The sequence below is a fragment of the Andrena cerasifolii genome, chromosome 10, assembly GCF_050908995.1.
Source record: "Andrena cerasifolii isolate SP2316 chromosome 10, iyAndCera1_principal, whole genome shotgun sequence".
Taxonomy (NCBI): domain Eukaryota; kingdom Metazoa; phylum Arthropoda; class Insecta; order Hymenoptera; family Andrenidae; genus Andrena; species Andrena cerasifolii.
Genome location: NC_135127.1, coordinates 5,949,223 through 5,967,515, shown reverse-complemented (window position 1 = coordinate 5,967,515; position 18,293 = coordinate 5,949,223). Strand labels below are relative to the sequence as shown.

The 18,293-nt window shown below is 41.9% G+C and overlaps 3 protein-coding genes across 15 annotated transcripts; 1 reads left to right on the top strand and 2 right to left on the bottom strand.

The window, feature by feature from the left end:
* Position 1: 1 nt before the first annotated feature.
* On the bottom strand, positions 2–3,704 carry LOC143374012 (methionine--tRNA ligase, mitochondrial-like). 5 transcript variants are annotated; one of them, XM_076821801.1, is made up of 7 exons: positions 3,207–3,704; positions 2,061–2,222; positions 1,684–1,958; positions 1,374–1,605; positions 1,059–1,288; positions 736–970; positions 2–648 (listed from the first exon to the last, which is right to left on the bottom strand). In XM_076821801.1, exons 1-7 carry the CDS (start codon positions 3,460–3,462, stop codon positions 92–94), a joined length of 1,947 nt encoding a protein of 648 aa, XP_076677916.1. In that variant the 5' UTR covers positions 3,463–3,704; the 3' UTR covers positions 2–91. The 5 variants fall into 5 exon arrangements, with proteins under 5 accessions (XP_076677916.1, XP_076677917.1, XP_076677918.1 ...); XM_076821803.1 differs by lacking the exon at positions 2–648 and having other exon boundaries at positions 803–987; positions 3,207–3,702; XM_076821802.1 differs by lacking the exons at positions 2,061–2,222; positions 3,207–3,704 and having other exon boundaries at positions 1,664–1,794.
* On the top strand, positions 3,699–7,576 carry LOC143374027 (casein kinase I). Of its 4 annotated transcripts, none has more exons than XM_076821849.1 (7): positions 3,699–3,743; positions 4,864–4,983; positions 6,127–6,236; positions 6,373–6,595; positions 6,687–6,980; positions 7,075–7,357; positions 7,442–7,576. In XM_076821849.1, exons 1-7 carry the CDS (start codon positions 3,714–3,716, stop codon positions 7,450–7,452), a joined length of 1,071 nt encoding a protein of 356 aa, XP_076677964.1. In that variant the 5' UTR covers positions 3,699–3,713; the 3' UTR covers positions 7,453–7,576. The 4 variants fall into 4 exon arrangements, with proteins under 4 accessions (XP_076677964.1, XP_076677963.1, XP_076677965.1 ...); XM_076821848.1 differs by lacking the exon at positions 3,699–3,743 and adding an exon at positions 4,315–4,764; XM_076821850.1 differs by lacking the exon at positions 3,699–3,743 and adding an exon at positions 4,318–4,740.
* Positions 7,577–9,337: 1,761 nt separating this feature from the next.
* On the bottom strand, positions 9,338–17,699 carry Dctn1-p150 (dynactin subunit 1). 6 transcript variants are annotated; one of them, XM_076821782.1, is made up of 10 exons: positions 17,277–17,699; positions 17,025–17,182; positions 16,860–16,892; positions 16,617–16,676; positions 15,953–16,097; positions 15,419–15,481; positions 14,326–14,463; positions 13,541–13,678; positions 13,217–13,466; positions 9,338–13,137 (listed from the first exon to the last, which is right to left on the bottom strand). In XM_076821782.1, exons 1-10 carry the CDS (start codon positions 17,442–17,444, stop codon positions 10,352–10,354), a joined length of 3,939 nt encoding a protein of 1,312 aa, XP_076677897.1. In that variant the 5' UTR covers positions 17,445–17,699; the 3' UTR covers positions 9,338–10,351. The 6 variants fall into 6 exon arrangements, with proteins under 6 accessions (XP_076677897.1, XP_076677896.1, XP_076677899.1 ...); XM_076821781.1 differs by having other exon boundaries at positions 9,338–13,150; positions 13,227–13,466; XM_076821784.1 differs by lacking the exon at positions 15,419–15,481 and having other exon boundaries at positions 9,338–13,150; positions 13,227–13,466.
* Positions 17,700–18,293: the final 594 nt, after the last annotated feature.

The following is an 18,293-nucleotide window of genomic DNA, read 5'->3' as shown; positions in this document are numbered from 1 at the left end:
ATTAAATCTGAAAAGTTTTATTACAACCTCATCATCCTACACCGAGTCTATACCCAATTAGCGTTTAAGGGTCCGGGCACTTGGTGTGTTCTTAACATTTTATTTTCTTAAATAACACTACGTTCTGTGATACAATGCGTCCCCCGGTCAGAGAGTTTGTTACATGAAGCGGTCTCGCGTCTTCCCAGCCGCGATTTTCTTTTGGGACCTGAAGCAGGTCCAGGATACTAGTGCTCAGTCTTGGTACGATCGGATACAATAGTATGCCAGCCACTCGTATGTTTTCTAAAGCGAGAGATATCACGGCTTCCAATTCTTTGATCGAGTCAGGATCACTGGATTTACATAAATGCCACGGTTCATGATACTCGAACATTTGATTTGCTATGTGTAACATATTCATGACAGCGTCTACTGCATGATGCAAATGGCATTCCTCGTAATACTCTTTCACTCTTTCGCTTATTACCTCCAAAGTTTTTATGTTCTCAAGAGCTACCTCGGACTTTAAAATGCTTATGCATGCGGCCGGGTCGGGTATTATATGATTCGGATTGATAGACTGGCCCAAACACCGTTTAATTAAATTTCCCAGTGTATTGGCCAGCTCTGCGTTCAATACTCTTTGAATCTTTGCCTCGTTATAATCTGCAAGAAAGAAATGTAGTGTGAAATGTCGAGAGGATCGTTGCTTCTAACTGAAAGGGAACGCGCGTATGATATCATTTGCCATACTTGCATCTGCATGCAGGACTGCTTGTCGTAAGAGGAAGTATCTTAAACCATCTGATGTGAAATTGCCCATGGCTTCGAACGGCGAAATAACATTCCCTTTAGATTTCGACATTTTCTGATCATCAACTGTCCAATGCCCGTGACACAGAAGCCTTCTCGGTGGCTCAAGACCAACGGCCATCAAAAATGCTGGCCAATATATGCCATGAAATTTTAATATGTCTTTCCCCACGATCTGTGTTTGTAAATATTCTTAAATTTGGAAAATCACTCCCTCACCATTGAATACTGCTTTACATTAGGATACAAAGAAAGGCATTTACTTGTACAGTTGGTGGCCAAAATTGTTTGAACGAACTGTCTGGATATCCTATCGAAGTTAAATAATTCACTAACGCATCCAGCCACACGTATATCGTGTGAGACTCGTCGGAGGGATTAGGAATTGCCCAGGGCGCTCTGCTAATAGGTCTAGAAATACTTAAGTCTTGTAGACCTTTTTCGATCCAAGTAGACAAAATTTTCCGATATATCGCCGGTTGTACTGTATTTTCTAAATACAGTTTTGTATATTAAAGTAACGACTTTCTTCAATAAAAACGAGTTCATTAAATCAGAACAGTTGTAGATAGATATACCATCTTTCAGCCAATATTTTAAATCATCTTGGAACGAGCTAAGCCGGAATTTGTACGTTTCTTCGTCAGTCCACTCCACGGGATTCCCCGATTCCGTGGATACTCCGATAACGTTCCCAGCACTATCCTTCGTTTCTATTAATTCTGCATCTGGGACAAAAGCCTCGTCCGACACACTGTACCATCCGGAATATTTTCCCAAATAAATATGCCCCTTTTTTTCTAAACAATCCTGAAAGTTTTTAATCTTCTATGTAGACGTTCTGCGCGCTCGCCAATCCGAGACAAACCATTTCCTTAGTTTAACAACCCAAAAGTGATGAACCGCTCCTTGATGCTGCCTCTCCGTTGTTCGAATGAACCGTGAATAGTCGACTTGGAACGTGTGGCACATATCTTGGAATTGCCGCGAAACAGCTGTACAATATTGGGGAGTTGGCAAAGCCGCTGCATTCGCGGCCTTCTCAACTTTATTGCCGTGCTCGTCCGTGCCTGTGCACAGAAATACCGAGTGCCCCATCATGGAATTGAATCTAGCTATAGCATCTCCCAAAACTGCAGTATAAAGGTGTCCAACATGCGGTCCTAATAGTAGAGAAAGTAGAAGTCAGCGTACTTGAACGAGCTCTACCCCAAGTACATAATTCCACGAGAAAGGTAAATGTGTCTATAATTCTAGCTGCCTACCAGCGTTAACATAAAATATTGGTGTAGTGATATATGTGTTTTTATGCGCACAATCGCTGAAATTGTTTCTCCTAATAGGAGTCCGCAATCGTTGCGCATTCTTCATCGAAAACGGAAATGTCCATGATGATTGGATATAAGTCTCTTTTAAATTGGCAGCAACTAAAATCCACACGAATTTACAATTAATGCTAACTTAAGTAAATAATATTCCATACAGATTGTATTGCTTAGTAATTTATTTTGATAACGCTATGTACAAATTTTACAGGTAAACATTCAGTCGGAACGGAAATCTAACTGTATCGTTTCTAACTGAGCTATGAGATCCATGTGCTTGAACGCATCAGGTTTACTGGTGAACGTCTCCAACAACTGCAATCTCTTGGGATTGTCTGTACTATAATACAACTGTAACTCGTTCGCTAAACATTGCGCTTCCTGCACGCTTATGGATTTCTTATCGAATTCGCCTCGCATAAGCACAACGCCTTTGCTGTCTTTGAGTTCGGTGTAATGCACCATTGTTAAACATTCCGGCGCATTTTCTTTATGAGTTTGGAACCACAAAAGCGGCGTCATATGCACCTCTGATCCATGAAACTGAGCAACGATAAACTCGTATCCGTGCTCTCTAGGTAGAGGTAACAGAAACGTTGGATACCGTTTCCCGCGTTCGAATATTTTATCAAATTGCTCCGGCGTTAATGCGCTACATATACAATCCTTCTGCTTATGGTAGTCTCTCCAAATATTTACGATCTCCTCTTTCGTTTTGTCCTGAATCATATCCACCTTCATTATACTGGCCAATTGCGCTTGCCGGGGTTGCTGGCTTTGATCCAGGCGCGGCTTCGCTTCGCTCTCAAAGAACTTACTCTCACGCTGTTGTTTCTCTTCAATTGAATAACACCAGCGTCACAAGAAACGTTATGCTTAGTTACTAAGAATAAAGATTAATCTCGCTCTAAATCGATATATTACTCTTTAAAACAATGCATCGTTACGAATACACATGAATACAATAAGAATTCAGGATCGACGTGAAACAATAAAATGGGCAACCTTAATCAACTTTTATTCGGTATAATAATAATAAACACGAGCGTATACCGGCCAGGCACGAATGTCGTATAGGTTATGTACCTTTCTTTTCTCGCAGCTGCGTCTCTTTCTGCTCAACACGCCGCAGAAATTCTTCGGGGCTGGTTTTCTGAAGCTTCGCTATCTTCTCGGCGTACTTGTCAAAGTAAGGATTCTTTTGTACATCTTCTAAAGCTTTCTGAAGTCTGGCCCGACTCGTCATGATGAACCGTTTGTTGCAACTTTCCGTGCCTATGCAAACATGCTTCGTATGTATCAACTGCGACAATCGTATCGAATTTCGCAAAGCAGCTGCCATCGATTTCTTGCGATTCAATTAATTGCCGATCGCAATGATACACGCGAAAAGATGCTCGATAGCTCGCCAAATAACGTACTCCCTTCGACATTGGCCATATACAATTTAGATGTCGCTGAGGACTCGCGAAAAGTGCGGACTGCCATATACGTATTTCTTCTACGCTCTGTGACGGAAGGACATTTTATACCGTTTCTAATTCCGATTTATTTTTCCGCTTAGAATAATAAACGTTTAAGGGACGAAATATCATGTTGCAATCATTACGCATTAGTAACCAAGTAAGTAGCACAAGGTTCCGGTACATCAGTGCCGTACCTATACGAAAGGACAAGTTGCTTAAAAAACGGTGACAAGTTTGACCTATATTATTTACAAAGAATTAGCGATATATATGCGTATTGTAAAATACACTTGTTCTATCGATACACAATATATCTAAAACGTTATTCATATACATCCGAATATTTTAATCCGCTGCCACCATATTGGTCGACCCGTGCGTACAGGAAATGCCGAATATTCAATAATACCCCGGAATTGGCAAGAAATACTTAAACAGCGGGCAGAGTAGAATCGAAGCAGCTTAAATTTTTAAATCCGCGCTTCCAGTCGCTGTCAATCCCGTGCAAATACCAGCAACAATCTCGACAATAAGTCCCTGCCCGTTCCCTTTGTTTCTCTGTTCCTTCGACTCAACTCTCAAACGATCGATTTTCGCCTGGGATACCGCGGAACATCTTCGAATGGACAATTAAAGCGAGAAATTCAGATTGAACCATATTATTTTCGAAATCTCACGAAAGAAATATCGTTCAGCGAGGAACCCCTAACGTACGTCGGGGTACAGTCCTGAGCAAAATCTAGCACCGAGAATTCAAGCGAGTCACTTGGTCACAGTGAAATTCCGCAGCGATGTCGAGGCCGCCATGCGATCCGACGAAATTTCTTTAAATCATTAATATCGAAGGTTTCCGGCTTGGCGGGTGGAAAAGATATCGCGAATAATCGCGGGGGAAAGGGCGATAAGGACGGTGACTTGAACGGTGGCCGCCGTGACGCATCGTTTCCGCAACGTCAGTCGCTCTCGTGCCTCTAGCGAAAGGGAAAATGTCGGCGTGTTAGTGGGGTTTTGTTATGCCAGCCAGAGAGTTCGACTTTTTGGCCACGATATTCCTGTACGTATTTTGTAATAAATAATATATACAGCATCGATACGGTCCCGGGAAGGCTTAACATCGTCCTGTTTGCCAATAAATGGAGTATTCGTCGTACCGGGTACGCGTTCGTACATTAAATCAGGTTTGATTCCGACGTGAGCTAAGTCGCAGAGACCCGTCGTTGGTTCTAGCGAAGGGAGGTCAAGAAAATTGGAAAGCCAAGAGTAATATGTCGTTACAGTTGGCGATGTCAGTAGCGAAGAATGATTTTATCGTGGGTGGCAAATACAGGCTGATGAGGAAGATCGGCTCAGGATCCTTCGGCGACATTTACCTCGGTATCAACATCTCTAATGGCGAGGTAAGGAGTACCGTTTCGTGCAACACTATCACCTGTCCCATCGCGTAGCCCTTCGTTACGTTCTCCAGCTTCTTCCCGTTCCCCGCGACCAGCCCATTTTAACGAGCATTTCCTTCGATCTGCACCCCCGACGAGAATTCTACCTAACGGCTCCGCGTTAAGCTTTCCACGAAATATGTTGTCTACGGTGCCGTGGTATGCTGGCCACGGCAACTCACCGTTCTTTCTCCAACGAAAACCTTCGCAGCGTGGAAAAATTCTCGTTAAAGCGGGCCCGCGTTTCAGCGATAGTTACAAGAATTCGAGGATTATTTTGAAACTTGTGTCTTAGTATCCCATCGTCAGTGTTCGTTCAGTATTTTGCGATATCATTCACCTCTGTGCATAAAAGTGGATATTCTTGTAAACATTCTTTCCACAAACTCTTGTGGATCAGTGTTTGTAAAATTTGTGTACTTTGCGATGCTCGTGCCAAAATGGTCAGCGATACAGTGTGCCTGACCAGCTAGAACCTCTCCATTGCGAATAACAGTTTTGTGGTGGAATTGGTGACTATATAAATTTCTATTATACTTCACCTTTTCTACGACCCTTGCTAGATCAAGGTCTAACCTTACAGAGTGTCTAATTTCTATTTGACATAAAGTTTTCAGTTTTTTCTATATATATATATATATATCTCATATATCCACGAACGATGTCATAATTGTTATTGTACAGTGGCATTATACTATTGCGCAACGTGTCATCTATCGAGTAGCACGTAGCTTAAAAAAGTAAAGTAATACGAAACAAGTGAGAAATAGTATAGAATAAAAGTTATTACACAAAATACAACTTTTTCTGTGTGCAAAGATAGTATTTTGCTTTCCGGCAAAGTGCGTGCACATAGGTAAGTTGTATTTATGGAAATTTCAATGAGAATTGCAAAATACTGTGACAGAAACACGATGGACAAACACTCGCTTCCTTTCGATGCATTTTACTGTTGGAAAGTTAAATGGGAATTAATGGAACACGATCAGCTGATATAATTAGTCGAACTTGTTTATTATACCTAAATACAGTAATTTATAAAATATGAAATGTTTGGAAAGTTCCTGCAACAATTGATTGAAACATTTGCGCTCTGTGTCATTGCAGGAAGTTGCCGTTAAATTGGAGAGCGTGCGTGCTCGACATCCACAACTCTTATACGAGTCAAAGCTATATAAAATTCTACATGGAGGTGTAGGGATTCCTCATATACGTTGGTAATTATTACTTTCAAAGCCTCTTTTAGTTGATAAAAGTAACGCCGCTCGAAATATAAATTTACCCGTAGAACGAGATCGTTTTATTACATGTCGTGCAACTTGCATAAAGAGTTGTTGTTTGATTGATACATAGGTATGGACAAGAACGGGAATATAATGTACTTGTTATGGACCTTCTTGGTCCGTCTCTGGAAGACCTCTTCACTTTTTGCTCGAGAAGGTTTACAATTAAAACGGTCTTAATGCTGGCGGATCAGATGATCGGAAGGATCGAGTACGTTCATTGCAAACATTTCATCCACAGAGATATCAAGCCAGATAACTTCTTAATGGGTATCGGCCGTCATTGTAATAAGGTATAATTACAGTTTCTTCAGCCAATGTTTCTTTTTACCCTGGGTACAAAGTTTCATTGAACAGTAATGTTGGTAATTTGGAAAATTTCAGCTGTTTATTATTGATTTTGGATTAGCTAAAAAATATAGAGATAGTCGCACGAGAGTGCATATAATCTATCGGGAAGACAAAAATTTAACAGGCACGGCCAGGTATGCTTCGATTAACGCACACCTTGGCATAGAACAGAGCCGCCGCGACGATATGGAATCGCTCGGCTATGTGCTTATGTATTTCAATCGGGGGTCTTTGCCCTGGCAAGGGCTCAAAGCTGCGACTAAAAAGCAAAAGTATGAAAAGATAAGCGAAAAGAAAATGTCCACGCCCGTCGAAGTTTTATGTAAGGTATGTCTTACGATTATTTCCTGTTAAATCAGCTTCATCATTGCTTATGTTAAAGTTCCATTGTTCAAATTGCTGAAACTGTTTACGTTCGCAGGGATTTCCTGCCGAATTCGCCATGTATTTAAATTACACGCGAGGTTTACGTTTCGAAGAAAGTCCAGATTACATGTACCTTCGCCAACTTTTCCGCATACTCTTCCGTACGTTAAATCACCAGTATGATTACACGTTTGATTGGACGATGTTGAAGCAGAAGGTAGTAACTAGTAGTGTGAGTAGCGGGGCAACCGCAGGTGGTGCAGTTCAAGTCGCTCAGGGTGCTCAGGGGCAAACTCAAGCCCAAGGTCAGCCACCAGCTCTGGCTAATGCTCAATCAGGTAGCTTCTCTATTTCAATGGACACTCCAATCCATCAGCGACGTCTCTGCCACGTGACTTACCTTCTCCACCGTTTTGTTTCAGGAGTACGTTAAGACTATAATCACTTGTCGTTGCATCAATCCTATTTGCAGTCGCTGGTATCCAAGATCAGGTACACGACTCTGTACGAATGCCATGCAAAGAGTCAAATCAATCAACCCTCTAAGTTTACGAAAAGGAGGAGTTCTGCGATTATGAGCGTATCGTACATAGTAAAAGGACAATGCCACGGATACACGCTTGTGGAATCCACTGATCGGTGGAAACGTCAGTGTATTCTCAGTGCTTAGAGTTTTGGTTGATCCACCTCTTTGGGCTTAAAATCCAAGTGAGATCAGCCAGAGGTGGCTTGTTCTTATTTTGTCATTACCTATTTAATTCACCGTTGATGATAATTGAAAATAAAGGTTTTGATGCCCCGAAGACCTTTGTGGAAAGAGTGCACGTAACGGTGTAACGTGTGTGATTTAATCGGCAATTCGACGTATATATATATATATAATTTTCATAGAAAGAAAGAGAGAACGTTCTGACCACTCTTAAGCAGTCGGGGTAACTGGTTAAGTACATTATAAAAGATTTTACATCTATTCTGCAAATAGAGAGAGAGAGAGAGAGGGGGAGAGAGAAGGGGGTGTGTGAGTGTGCGTGAACGATTATATGAGAACGTGGAAGAGAAAAAAAACTATATATATGAATAAGCGTACCGAGAGATAAGTATATTGCTTCCCGATTTTCGTTTTATTCTCAGCACGGTACCGCATATACATATAACGTGTGCAACTTCGAGAGAAATGTTAATATTTTTCTTACGTAAGGTACCAGTCAACAGTATCAAAGATTTTCACTTCGATACTAATGACCCTGATAACACTTTCTTTCTTCTTCTTTTTTTTATATAAATATATATACATACGTACACATGACGCGTGCACGCGCGCATACGATTAAGCGGCAGTATCTCGGAAGTAAATACTGGCGAGTAATATTAAAGTATGTTAATGTTAAGGCAGCAGTTTGATTTTTAGATAAATCGTATAAATGAAGGGAGCGAAGAGATTGCTAGCGAGTTCTGCCCTGATAAACTTCATTGCTTACTCTCTTTCTTTCTGTGGCTATATTTAGTCGATTATGATATATATATACATATATATATATATATATATATATATATATATATATATATGTATGTATATATATATCGTACCGATTAAGATATATATACATATAGAAGCAAAATTAAACAGACCCTTTTTGCACTGGGGATGAATTACAGGCTTACTTTTTGCTCGATTAAGTGAGATCGCGAGCGAAAGAGGCGGGGCACGCGTAAAGATAAGTATGGACTGTGTTCGAGCAAAGGATAATCCTGTAACCAGATTCAGTCAAAGGACTTCTTCCGTATAGTTTTAATGGCAGAGACTGTGCAGCGGTATTCCCCGTGCTATTGCTTCGATGTTAAGTTTATTAACGCGTGACTTAGAGATCTTTAATCGATCAGTCAGTCGATTGTTAATATGTATAATGGAAATGAATTGTCTCGCGCGGAGTCACGTTGAATATAGGAAGGGGTTCGAGAAGACTCGTTTCTGTCATTTCGAAGGTTTTCGTTTCGCATTGACCGTACTAGTTACGCCAATATCTCACGTCCATGTTCCAAGGCACCACTTCGAGAGCGATGTATAGGTCGATCATTTATTATATAATTCATCAAGCCCTGTATCGTGGAGGCATTCTAAAGAAAAAAACGTCCAGTCAGCCTTAGCGCGCAACTTGCGATAAAACAAGGAGAAACACGACTGGATATTACACGTCTACTACATTCATTGTATATTGAGCGGACAATTCGTTTGGTGAAGTTTTTCGACAGTGATCGAGGAAGAGAGATACAACTATTAAAATATCCTTGAGTGAATGTATGGTTAATTATTATTTTCATTATTATTATTAATATTATTATTAAGAGAGAGGAGGAAAGAGAGAGTGGGAGAGGGAGAGATGGAGAAAACGAAAAATACAAAATGAATGAGTAAAAAGTGTGTATTACCATGCAGCGAGAATGAATGAACGAGTAAGTTAACGAACAATTAATTAATGATGATATATGCACTTATTACTATCCTGGTGTGTATATATGTATATATACAGATGGTACGCCTTTATATATATGTGTATATATACATATATACATGTGTGTATGTATAATAAAACTGTGACAGTAATTAAGGCATACGTTATTTCATAAAATAATGAAAGATGATACGTCAACAAGTTCATTGCTCCTTTTATCGCTATAAATAAAAACTGAAACATTGTATTATAGCCTCTCTATTTCATTGTCAATTTCGATGGCGATATGCTACTGTTATTATCATCATCATTGCCCAGAATGATAATAATGCATTACTGTTCAAAGTGGACGAATACATCCGTTCCCGAGAACGAAGTTTCAATGTTGTGATATTCTCGACACGTGGAACATGTAAAGGATTATTTATGTAAATACTTTTTAAGTCGTATATTTGACGAAGTCTGGAAAGATTATAATACAAGAGCCACAGGAAAAAAAGACGCGCTGAACAGTATCGTTCATATTGTTAATAATGATACAATGATAACACTCGTGTTTATAAAGCAAGGAAATGCTTCAGTCTACTAGCCACGGTGCACCGGTCATCGTGCTGTAGCCCGATCGGAAATAAATAATAAAAATCGCACGTTTCGAGACGTCACGTTATTATCGCTATCGACTTAATCCGTTCTTCCTCTCTTCAGGATTACAAAAGAATCGTTTGCTCGCACATATAAAACGGATCGATCGCGTGCACAATCCGTGTAACCGTTCCTGCAAACCAATGGCTAGAAATTCATGTATTTTACAATGGTACTCCGCTCGGTGCTTTTGCCACGCTGAAGGGCGTGGTAGAAATCTAAAACGTTTGCGAATGAAAGCTAATAGGAGAGTAATGTATGGATCTTCCTAAGTTCCTGAGTTCCTACGTTCACGGTGAAGCTTCCCTCGGGGCCGCTGTGAGGAATCGCGACCTCTGCGGCAAGCATCTGCATTCCCTGCATCAATGCTGCCATTTCGCGGTTTGGGAATACTGCGAAATTGGCCTCGGCCATTCCCCCTGCCGTTGCCTTCACGATCTCCTCGCGCACTTCGGCGACCAGTTTACGCAAACGTTCGTTCAAGTCTCTCATGACCATCTGGCGCTGCAACAGTTGATAAGCTGGCGTTGCCTTTTCTAACGGCGGGCTTTCCAGGTCGTACGATTTTTTCCGTCTCAAGTCGGGAACAGTAGGGAATGTCATAATGTGTTTAATGTCTTTGGTAAGGTCGTTGGTCTTTTTCCTCAACTCCTGTACCTTTGCATCGACTGACACTTGCTTCGGAGGCGCTATGGGGTCAAGACTCTGCAACTTCTGACGCAACGCGTCGGACATTAGCTTCTTCTTCTGTTGATTCTCGTTGTTCAGAGCTTCCTTCAGAGCGGATATCTCTTGCATCAGGAACTTATTGTCCAAGGATTGAATTCCTGACGTGGCTGTGGTGTTTCCGCTTATATTATCCACTCCTGACGCAGACATTATCGTCTTCTTTCCAACGGATTTCAATTTCTCCTTTAGCTGGCCTCTCTCGGTTTCCAAACTGTCTATATCCGTTTGAAGATGATCCATCGTCTCCTCGAACTCCTTCTCCTTTCGCCTGAGCTGGTTCTGCGCCTCTTCCAATTTCCTCTTCAACTTCTCCACGTTCAATTCGTGCTCGTGCTGCTGAGTGGCAAGCTTCTTTTCTACCACGTCTTTCCTCAGTATCATCTCGCACAATTCATCCTGCTTCTCTCGGAGGGTTAATCTTGCTTCCCGTATATCGGTATCTCTGGCTTCCAATTTCCTGGTGAGTATCTTGGTCTCCTCGACCTCCTTCCTTGCCGCTTGTGCCCGCACCTTGATAGGCATCATGGACTCGGTCTCTGCGCCGTGCTCCTGCTGCAGCGACAACTGCCCGCTAATACCCAATTCGTTCTCGCATTCGGCCATCTTCTGTGCTAAATTGGCCGCCAACTGTTGAATGGTTGTCAAGCTTCCCTTGATCGTGGCTATGGTCCCTATGTTCTCCGTGTCGTAAACCTTGTCGCAAGACACGGAGGCCATCTCTTTCAAATTTTCCGCCGTCAGCCCCGTGTCCAAGTCTCCGTTCGTTATGATCGCCTGTACAGCGCTCTTCAGCAGCGTCTGCAACGTTTTCATGATCTTCACGGCGTGCTGGTAACACACAGAGACCTGCTCGGTAGCATCCTTGTCCAATCCTAAGTTAGACTGCGCGGATTGAAGGGCAGTAGAGTGGTCAGTTAATACTCGTCTTCTGGCCGATCTCAGGTGCTGTTGAATCACTTCGCAAGTCGTCTCGGCGTGCTGGCAAAGCAGGCCTATGTCACCGCCGTCTCCCTGAATCAGGATCTTAATCGCTGCGGCATCGGTCGTAATAGCGTCGCAGGAACTCTCCAGCATCCTCGTGCCGTTCACCACCAAGCGAGCCTGGTTAATGGATTCCCCGAACAGAACGGAGAACATGTTACAGAAGTATCCACAGCACTTCTCGATAGCCTCCATCGGCAGATTTTCGTCCAGTTGATCCCTCTTCGCCAGATCTATCAAAGAATCCAGCGACTTCTCTTGCGCAGCCATCTCCGGATAAGCCGCGCCAGCTCCCAGCAACGTTTCTGGGCTGCAAACTTTTAAGGCCGATTCGAAGCAACCAAGGAACGTCTGCAGTGCGTACATGTAAGAACAGAGCCGCGATCTGAAGGTGTACTGCGCCACCGAGTGGCCCTTCACCACAGCCGTTTTATCGATCTTGTCCAACGATCTGTACTTGTCTCGCACTTGTGATATGAGTATCTCTGTCTTCTGTATGATCCTCGGTACAAGGAGGAGCGTCAGAATGGCGTCGTAATCTCCGCCGCGAGCCGAGAACGCGGGTGGCATGAAGGATAACAAGTAGGCCACATGATTCTTCGCTTCCTCAGCTTCTATTCGCCGTAACTCAAGGTCAACGGCCTTAGTTTGCGCGCGCGTTTCGGCGAACGTCTTCTGGAAGTCGAGAATCTCGGCCAACTGTTGCTCCGCGCCTCCCACGCCGAGCTTGGAGCTCTCCGTTGACTGTACGCGTTGCTGCAGCTGCAGACACTGCTCCTGCAGCTGATGGGTGAGCTCGCGGAACTTTGTGATCGTCAGTTCACGATCCGTCAAGGTTTCCAAAGCTGCGTCCCGATGCCTGTAGGCATCGCGGGCCGCGCCAAGGGCCAGGTCCAGTTCCTCGCGCAATTCTAATTCCAATTCCTTCGACGATTCAGCAAGTTGATCCGACATGTCCTGCAAAGCTTCCAAGTCTGAAACCGCCTCTTCCAATTCCGCGACCTTCTCCTCTAACGCCATCTTCTTCTCGCCAAGCACCTCGACCATTTCTTCAGCGCCTAACGCGGCGTCGACTTGCTCCTGCAGATCGGCTATCTGATGCTCCATCTCTTCCACTCGCGCAGACAGCTTCTCCTTTGTGCGCCCTAGCTCTAGTATCTCTGACTTCTTTTGATCCAAGTCTTTCTGAAGCTTCTGGAACTCATATTTCTCGTGCGCCGAGAGATCCCTCATCCTAACGAGAGTATCGCGTAGACGATTGTTTTGCTGCTCCAACTGCTTGATCTCGTAACTTGTGGCCTCGGTGTTTGAGCCTCCTCCTCCAGCTGCCTGTAGTAATCGCATATTCACTTGTACGGATACTCAGAGTAAAATGTTACGGTATAATTAACGCACGATACTTTACCCTTTCGGACATTTCTGTGTGCAATATCTCTAGATCCAGCGCCTGCTCCTCCAATTTCTCCTTGAGCTGTTCCAATTCAATCTGCAGCGTCTCAGCCTTCTCTTCAGCCATCTCTTTATCTAACGTTGCCATTTCCATGGTTTCTGCGAGATCTGCCATCTCGTCCTGGTATTGTTCTCGAGCTGCATGCGCTTCCCTCGCCTCCTGGCGTGCTCGCTGGAGTTCCCTTTGAAGGCTGGCCTTTGCATTTCAGACAACGAATTATACATCGGTTCGGCGGGAAGAAGCATCTAGAAATTTCGAAATTCAATTACTTGGCTCTCCATAACTTTCGTTTTGAATTCAAGAAGCTGCTCGAGCTGAAGCTTCGTCTTCTCAAAGTCTTTCATTCGCTCCTTGTCTTGCATTCTCTTCACCCGCAATGTTTCCACTTTCTCGGTGAGGTCGCGAGCCTATAAAAGCGCACGGTGTACATTAGAGTGGCTCTTATTTACTCTTGGTAAACATTTTTTTCAACATTTTTTTCGGAGCACCCTCCGGAATAGTTCTAAATTAAAAAAACTCTGTGTAAAGCTTGAACATTAAAATAATTATTTAACAGCTCAAAAAGTCGATTTCATATAATATCCTCCAAGTTATTGATTATATAAAAAAATATGTCAAACAAAAGTTGTGAATCCGGTCAAGGAGCATCGTTTATGGTCTATTACTTTTTCTCGTGCGACAAATGGTTTTAGAAAAAAGTCCGAAAAACTGAAAAAGAAAATCTTGTTTTCCTCAAATTTTGAAAGTTTAATTGCTTCTCGAACTATTTTTATTTATTAAAGCGAACATAAAAAATGGAATTTTTATTTTCGAGGACTACTTTTTAAACATTTAAGGGGGAGGCATGTACCGAAATATGCCAAAAATTTAAAAATTTTGTTTTTCCTTATTTTCAGTGTTTGATATGTCATGAATGTTTCCTGAAAATTTGGGACCGAAATTCGCAAGAAATTGCCCCGAAGAAAACTTAAAAGTCGAAAGTAAGAGCCACCCTAGTGTACATACAACAAACAAATATAATTGATAAATGGTAAACGCCCTCTGAATGGTTTACCTGAGACTTCAGATTCTCGTTCTCTTGCTGAAGCTGCAGATGAGACAATTTCTCCTCGACTATATTCGCAGCCGCTGCGGAACCCGCCATTACTTGGCCAGGTACAAACTGCGGCTTCAAAGTCTCTACAAAACCTGTCTGAATGGCAAACAAGGCATTAATGAGACCATGGTTCGATAGAAACTGGGTGTTTCTTTTATTATCGCACTGGAAGAAGTACACATCGCGGGGGAGCTTGCTCTAGTTCCTCCGCGTGCCTAATGTACCCTACGGTGCTCTAAGTTTCAACTGAATAATCTATGAACGGCGCAAAGGGAGATAAAATATCGTCTCCGCGGTAATGAAAAAAACACCCCGTACATCCTGTACAAAAACATTATGCTTTAGAAGAATGTTGTTTTTGTATGTACATTCAGTAGAATTAGTCTATTTAAAAGTGATTAATGAGATTAATTATAATAAAAGACACCAACAAGCTACACCGAATACTCTATTAGTTCTAACAAGTGAGGGAGATTCAGTCGATGAGTCGAATCGTGTTATATGACGCTGGGGGATGTAGAAATAGGCACAGTATCAACTAAGTCAGCTATTGTATATCCTAACCGTTTATGAGTATCGATTGCGTCTATACCAGGGGCATCTAATTCTTGGTAAGTGATAAAGAAAAAAGAAAATAGAAAAGGTTCGAGTAGTAGTATACCTTTATACCACGATGCTGTTAAGTGCTTATTCGCAGGAAATGTGTTATTATCGCCGTCGGCGGTATGACTGTGAGAGGAATTCGGCATCTAATTGTTAAAGAGACAGCTATGTAGGTATCCGAATGCCCCTATCTCTTAAAAACTGTAGACTATGGAAGCATCACAGAACTGAATTAACAAAGCGGATGCTTAACGCAACAGTAAATATGGTGGAGGATAAATTAATTCCATAATCCATTAAGAACAGGTAAACCCATCAAAGTGCAATGATGCTAGTTGTTATGAAGTCATGTGTTACAAAATGCTTATGATCGACAAACAACTAGTATGAGAAAGTTTAAGGTCAGATGAGAAAATTTTAGATATTACAATTAATGAGTATTAATTACATTATTGTGATCATCTTGGGCCTTTGGCTTTTTGCCGGGAGGCGAGCTCGTGCTAGGGGACTTCTGAAACACGTACGTGCATTCCCATATGAATCATTCTGTGCCAACGGAATCGTCTAACTTGCTCTCAAAACTTTACACTTTATATCGCTTTCGCTATTCGTTACTCCACTACTACGCATTTCCAAGAATCTCTTTGGCGACGGTGGTGCGCGCACCGGTTCGGCACTCCGCTACCCTATTCCCGAGTCACGGAATAGAACTCTTTGAACGTGACCGGTAAAGGAACGTGCAAGTTACTTGAAACGGCCCAGAGATTCAAAGACAACATAAACCAACAATCTTCCTGTTAACTTGATCATGTAAATTTATCACAGATGTATATATCTCACTGAAAACGTTATATCATGTATATTCATGTCTTGTCGAGTCCTCAGAATAATCCATTGACTGTGTTTACATAAAGAAATGGTACATCAACTTATTATAATTGCTACCATAAGAGTAATTAGTTTCGAAACGAAGAGGTAGTACCTCGATGAATGAAGCTCGCTTGGTAGCAGTGGGCGCCGGTATGAGTGACTCTCCTCCATCTTTCCGCTCGTGTTGCGATCCAGATAAGCTTTCTGTGCTCGGAGCACTTAAAAGAGTTCTACTGCCAGCCAATGACAGTCGCGAGCTGCAAAGATTATAATATCAGCGACTCGTTCGTAAAACTAACTCTAGCGTACATAGTGCCATTAGAATTACATATCCTTGCATATCAGTTACGAAAAGTTCAGAAGCCAGTAGAAATTACAATACAACTCGGACGGTATCACTAAATACACAAATCGTAGTTCCCGCATCATCGAACACTATAGTTCTATGAAAAGAATATTTAGAGACATACATTAACTACTGTATCGTTCCACAAAAAGAAAGATAGCAGGCTAACTGCAACCCTTTACGGCAATGTTACACTCATTTGTACGTTCGTCGCATTCAAGTACGAATACATGTAAATGTTTTATGCTCATAGTGCGCTTGCAACACTTTAGGTAACAGGTGTACAATGAAAGAAGCTTGCGATGTCGTACAGAATCGTCGAAAGTTACGACAAGCGATCGTGATCCTTCGCTGCTTACACAACACAAAAGCGTTTGAACAGAATGTTCGGACAGGCGTCTTTCGACGGTCAATTTATACAGATTCTTACCCAGAAAGCTTGTCAGATTGCTGCGAGGTAACATGCGCAGGAGATGTTTTTCTCCGTACTCTTTTATGACCAGCGTACGAATTTCAAGAATCTATTAATTATACTTTCTCCTAATCACACCAATTCTTTCTTGTAAACGATCGTCGCTCGTGTAACGAGCGTTGCCAACAACAGTAAGCACTTCACATCTTTTCCAATCGAGTAATCTTATCTTAGACAATCGTACAAAAAACGGAAACTTACGCAGTAGGTTCGTTCCTTCGACGTGTACCAATGCTAGCATGAAATTTACGACAACACGATTAATCATAATTACACACAATACACCAAAACTGTTTTAGTAATCGATCCAAGCAAAGATTTAATTAGGCGTTATTACGTACTGTCAGCTACAGATAAGAGACATACCTGTTCAACCGACTTCTGGCTCTAGCCGCACCAGCCTCGTCTGGTGTCGTAGCGCTACTGCCTGCCGAGGACGGACTAGCAGGCTCCGTTCTATTACCTGCTTCGTCCAAAGCGACCAGTTGAGATTGCCGCACGAACATTCCATGGTTTTCTGCGCACTGATGTAGCGAGAACGCAAAACATATATGTAATAGGAGTACTAAACCATTCTACACCGGGTGTGTCCGAGCAGAGCTACAGTATGATACTTACTGAAAAGTACGATTGACCTTTAATAGTGCCATTGTTTTTCCCTTTTGCTTTATCGAGTATCACTCCGATCCATTTTCCCGCAGCAAAGCTTGGATGGCCGATGTAGGCGATTGTCCCTTGACAATCCTTGCCAAGAACCTCGACGCGCTGTCCAACTTTGTACGACATTTTAATCGCGGTGACTTATTGCGTACGATTACATACAAATATGCACATCGGTTTGTGTATTCCAGGGGGATCTCCTTAAATATTTCCTTCACTTTTACGCATCACTCTCTTTCGCAAGCTATTCTGCGAGACGTGGGTGAAACTATCGCATATACTGGCAAATATACATGCTAAATAGAGATCCGACTACCGTATGCATCGAGCTCCATTGAGCTCTCTCATGGCTCCGTCGGCCATTTTTGCTTATGACATTCGCAACAATTGTTCAATGTTCGATTATAAGATACCTATTTTACGATTAAATTGTAAAATGAATGAATTAATTGTAAAGAATGTATAATTCGTGGAATAAAGTGAACATTGTGTAAAGCTGGTCTAGTCACGCAGTTAATAACTAATTAATTATAAAGAGAGTAGATCCAAATGTGACATAGGTATAGGAAAGTTATAGTTATTCTTAAGACTTTAAGATAAATTAATAAAAAGTATTTAAGTTAATCCTGGAAAGTGGATTATTTCCAATCCGTCGATAAAGTAAGTCACTTTATGGTCTTCGATAGTTGCTCATAACTATAATTAATTTCAAGTGATATCGTCAAAAATTTCACAGAGAAAAGTCAGAAGACATTACACTTTAACACATGATACTTAGGGTGCGTGAGTAAATGTTCGAAAAAGCTGCAATTTCGAAATTAGCAGACAAAATTGACTTAATCCCCAAATGTCACGTTGCCAGAATAGAAATGAACCATTAATTTATTTATAAATGTGTAATCTGAAGTACTAGACCTTTATTTATTGCTAAAAAAGCGATTGAAAGAGTTGGAGAAATGGGCGTTGAAACACGCC

Excerpts from the sequence above, each read along its gene's own strand:
- LOC143374027 (XM_076821848.1), top strand. The coding sequence starts at position 4,720 with ATGGAGTATTCGTCGTACCGGGTACGCGTTCGTACATTAAATCAG. Across the intron at positions 4,984-6,126 it reads TCAACATCTCTAATGGCGAG|GAAGTTGCCGTTAAATTGGA; the intron begins GTAAGGAGTACC and ends GTGTCATTGCAG. Across the intron at positions 6,237-6,372 it reads GGGATTCCTCATATACGTTG|GTATGGACAAGAACGGGAAT; the intron begins GTAATTATTACT and ends ATTGATACATAG.
- Dctn1-p150 (XM_076821781.1), bottom strand. The coding sequence starts at position 17,444 with ATGTCGTACAAAGTTGGACAGCGCGTCGAGGTTCTTGGCAAGGATTGT. Across the intron at positions 16,893-17,024 it reads GCCAGAAGTCGGTTGAACAG|CATTGGTACACGTCGAAGGA; the intron begins GTATGTCTCTTA and ends ATTTCATGCTAG. Across the intron at positions 16,677-16,859 it reads CGAAGGAACGAACCTACTGC|AGTACGGAGAAAAACATCTC; the intron begins GTAAGTTTCCGT and ends TGGTCATAAAAG.
- LOC143374012 (XM_076821801.1), bottom strand. The coding sequence starts at position 3,462 with ATGGCAGCTGCTTTGCGAAATTCGATACGATTGTCGCAGTTGATACAT. Across the intron at positions 2,223-3,206 it reads GCAGCTGCGAGAAAAGAAAG|TTGCTGCCAATTTAAAAGAG; the intron begins GTACATAACCTA and ends TGTGGATTTTAG. Across the intron at positions 1,606-1,683 it reads GAGCGGTTCATCACTTTTGG|GATTGTTTAGAAAAAAAGGG; the intron begins GTTGTTAAACTA and ends AAAAACTTTCAG.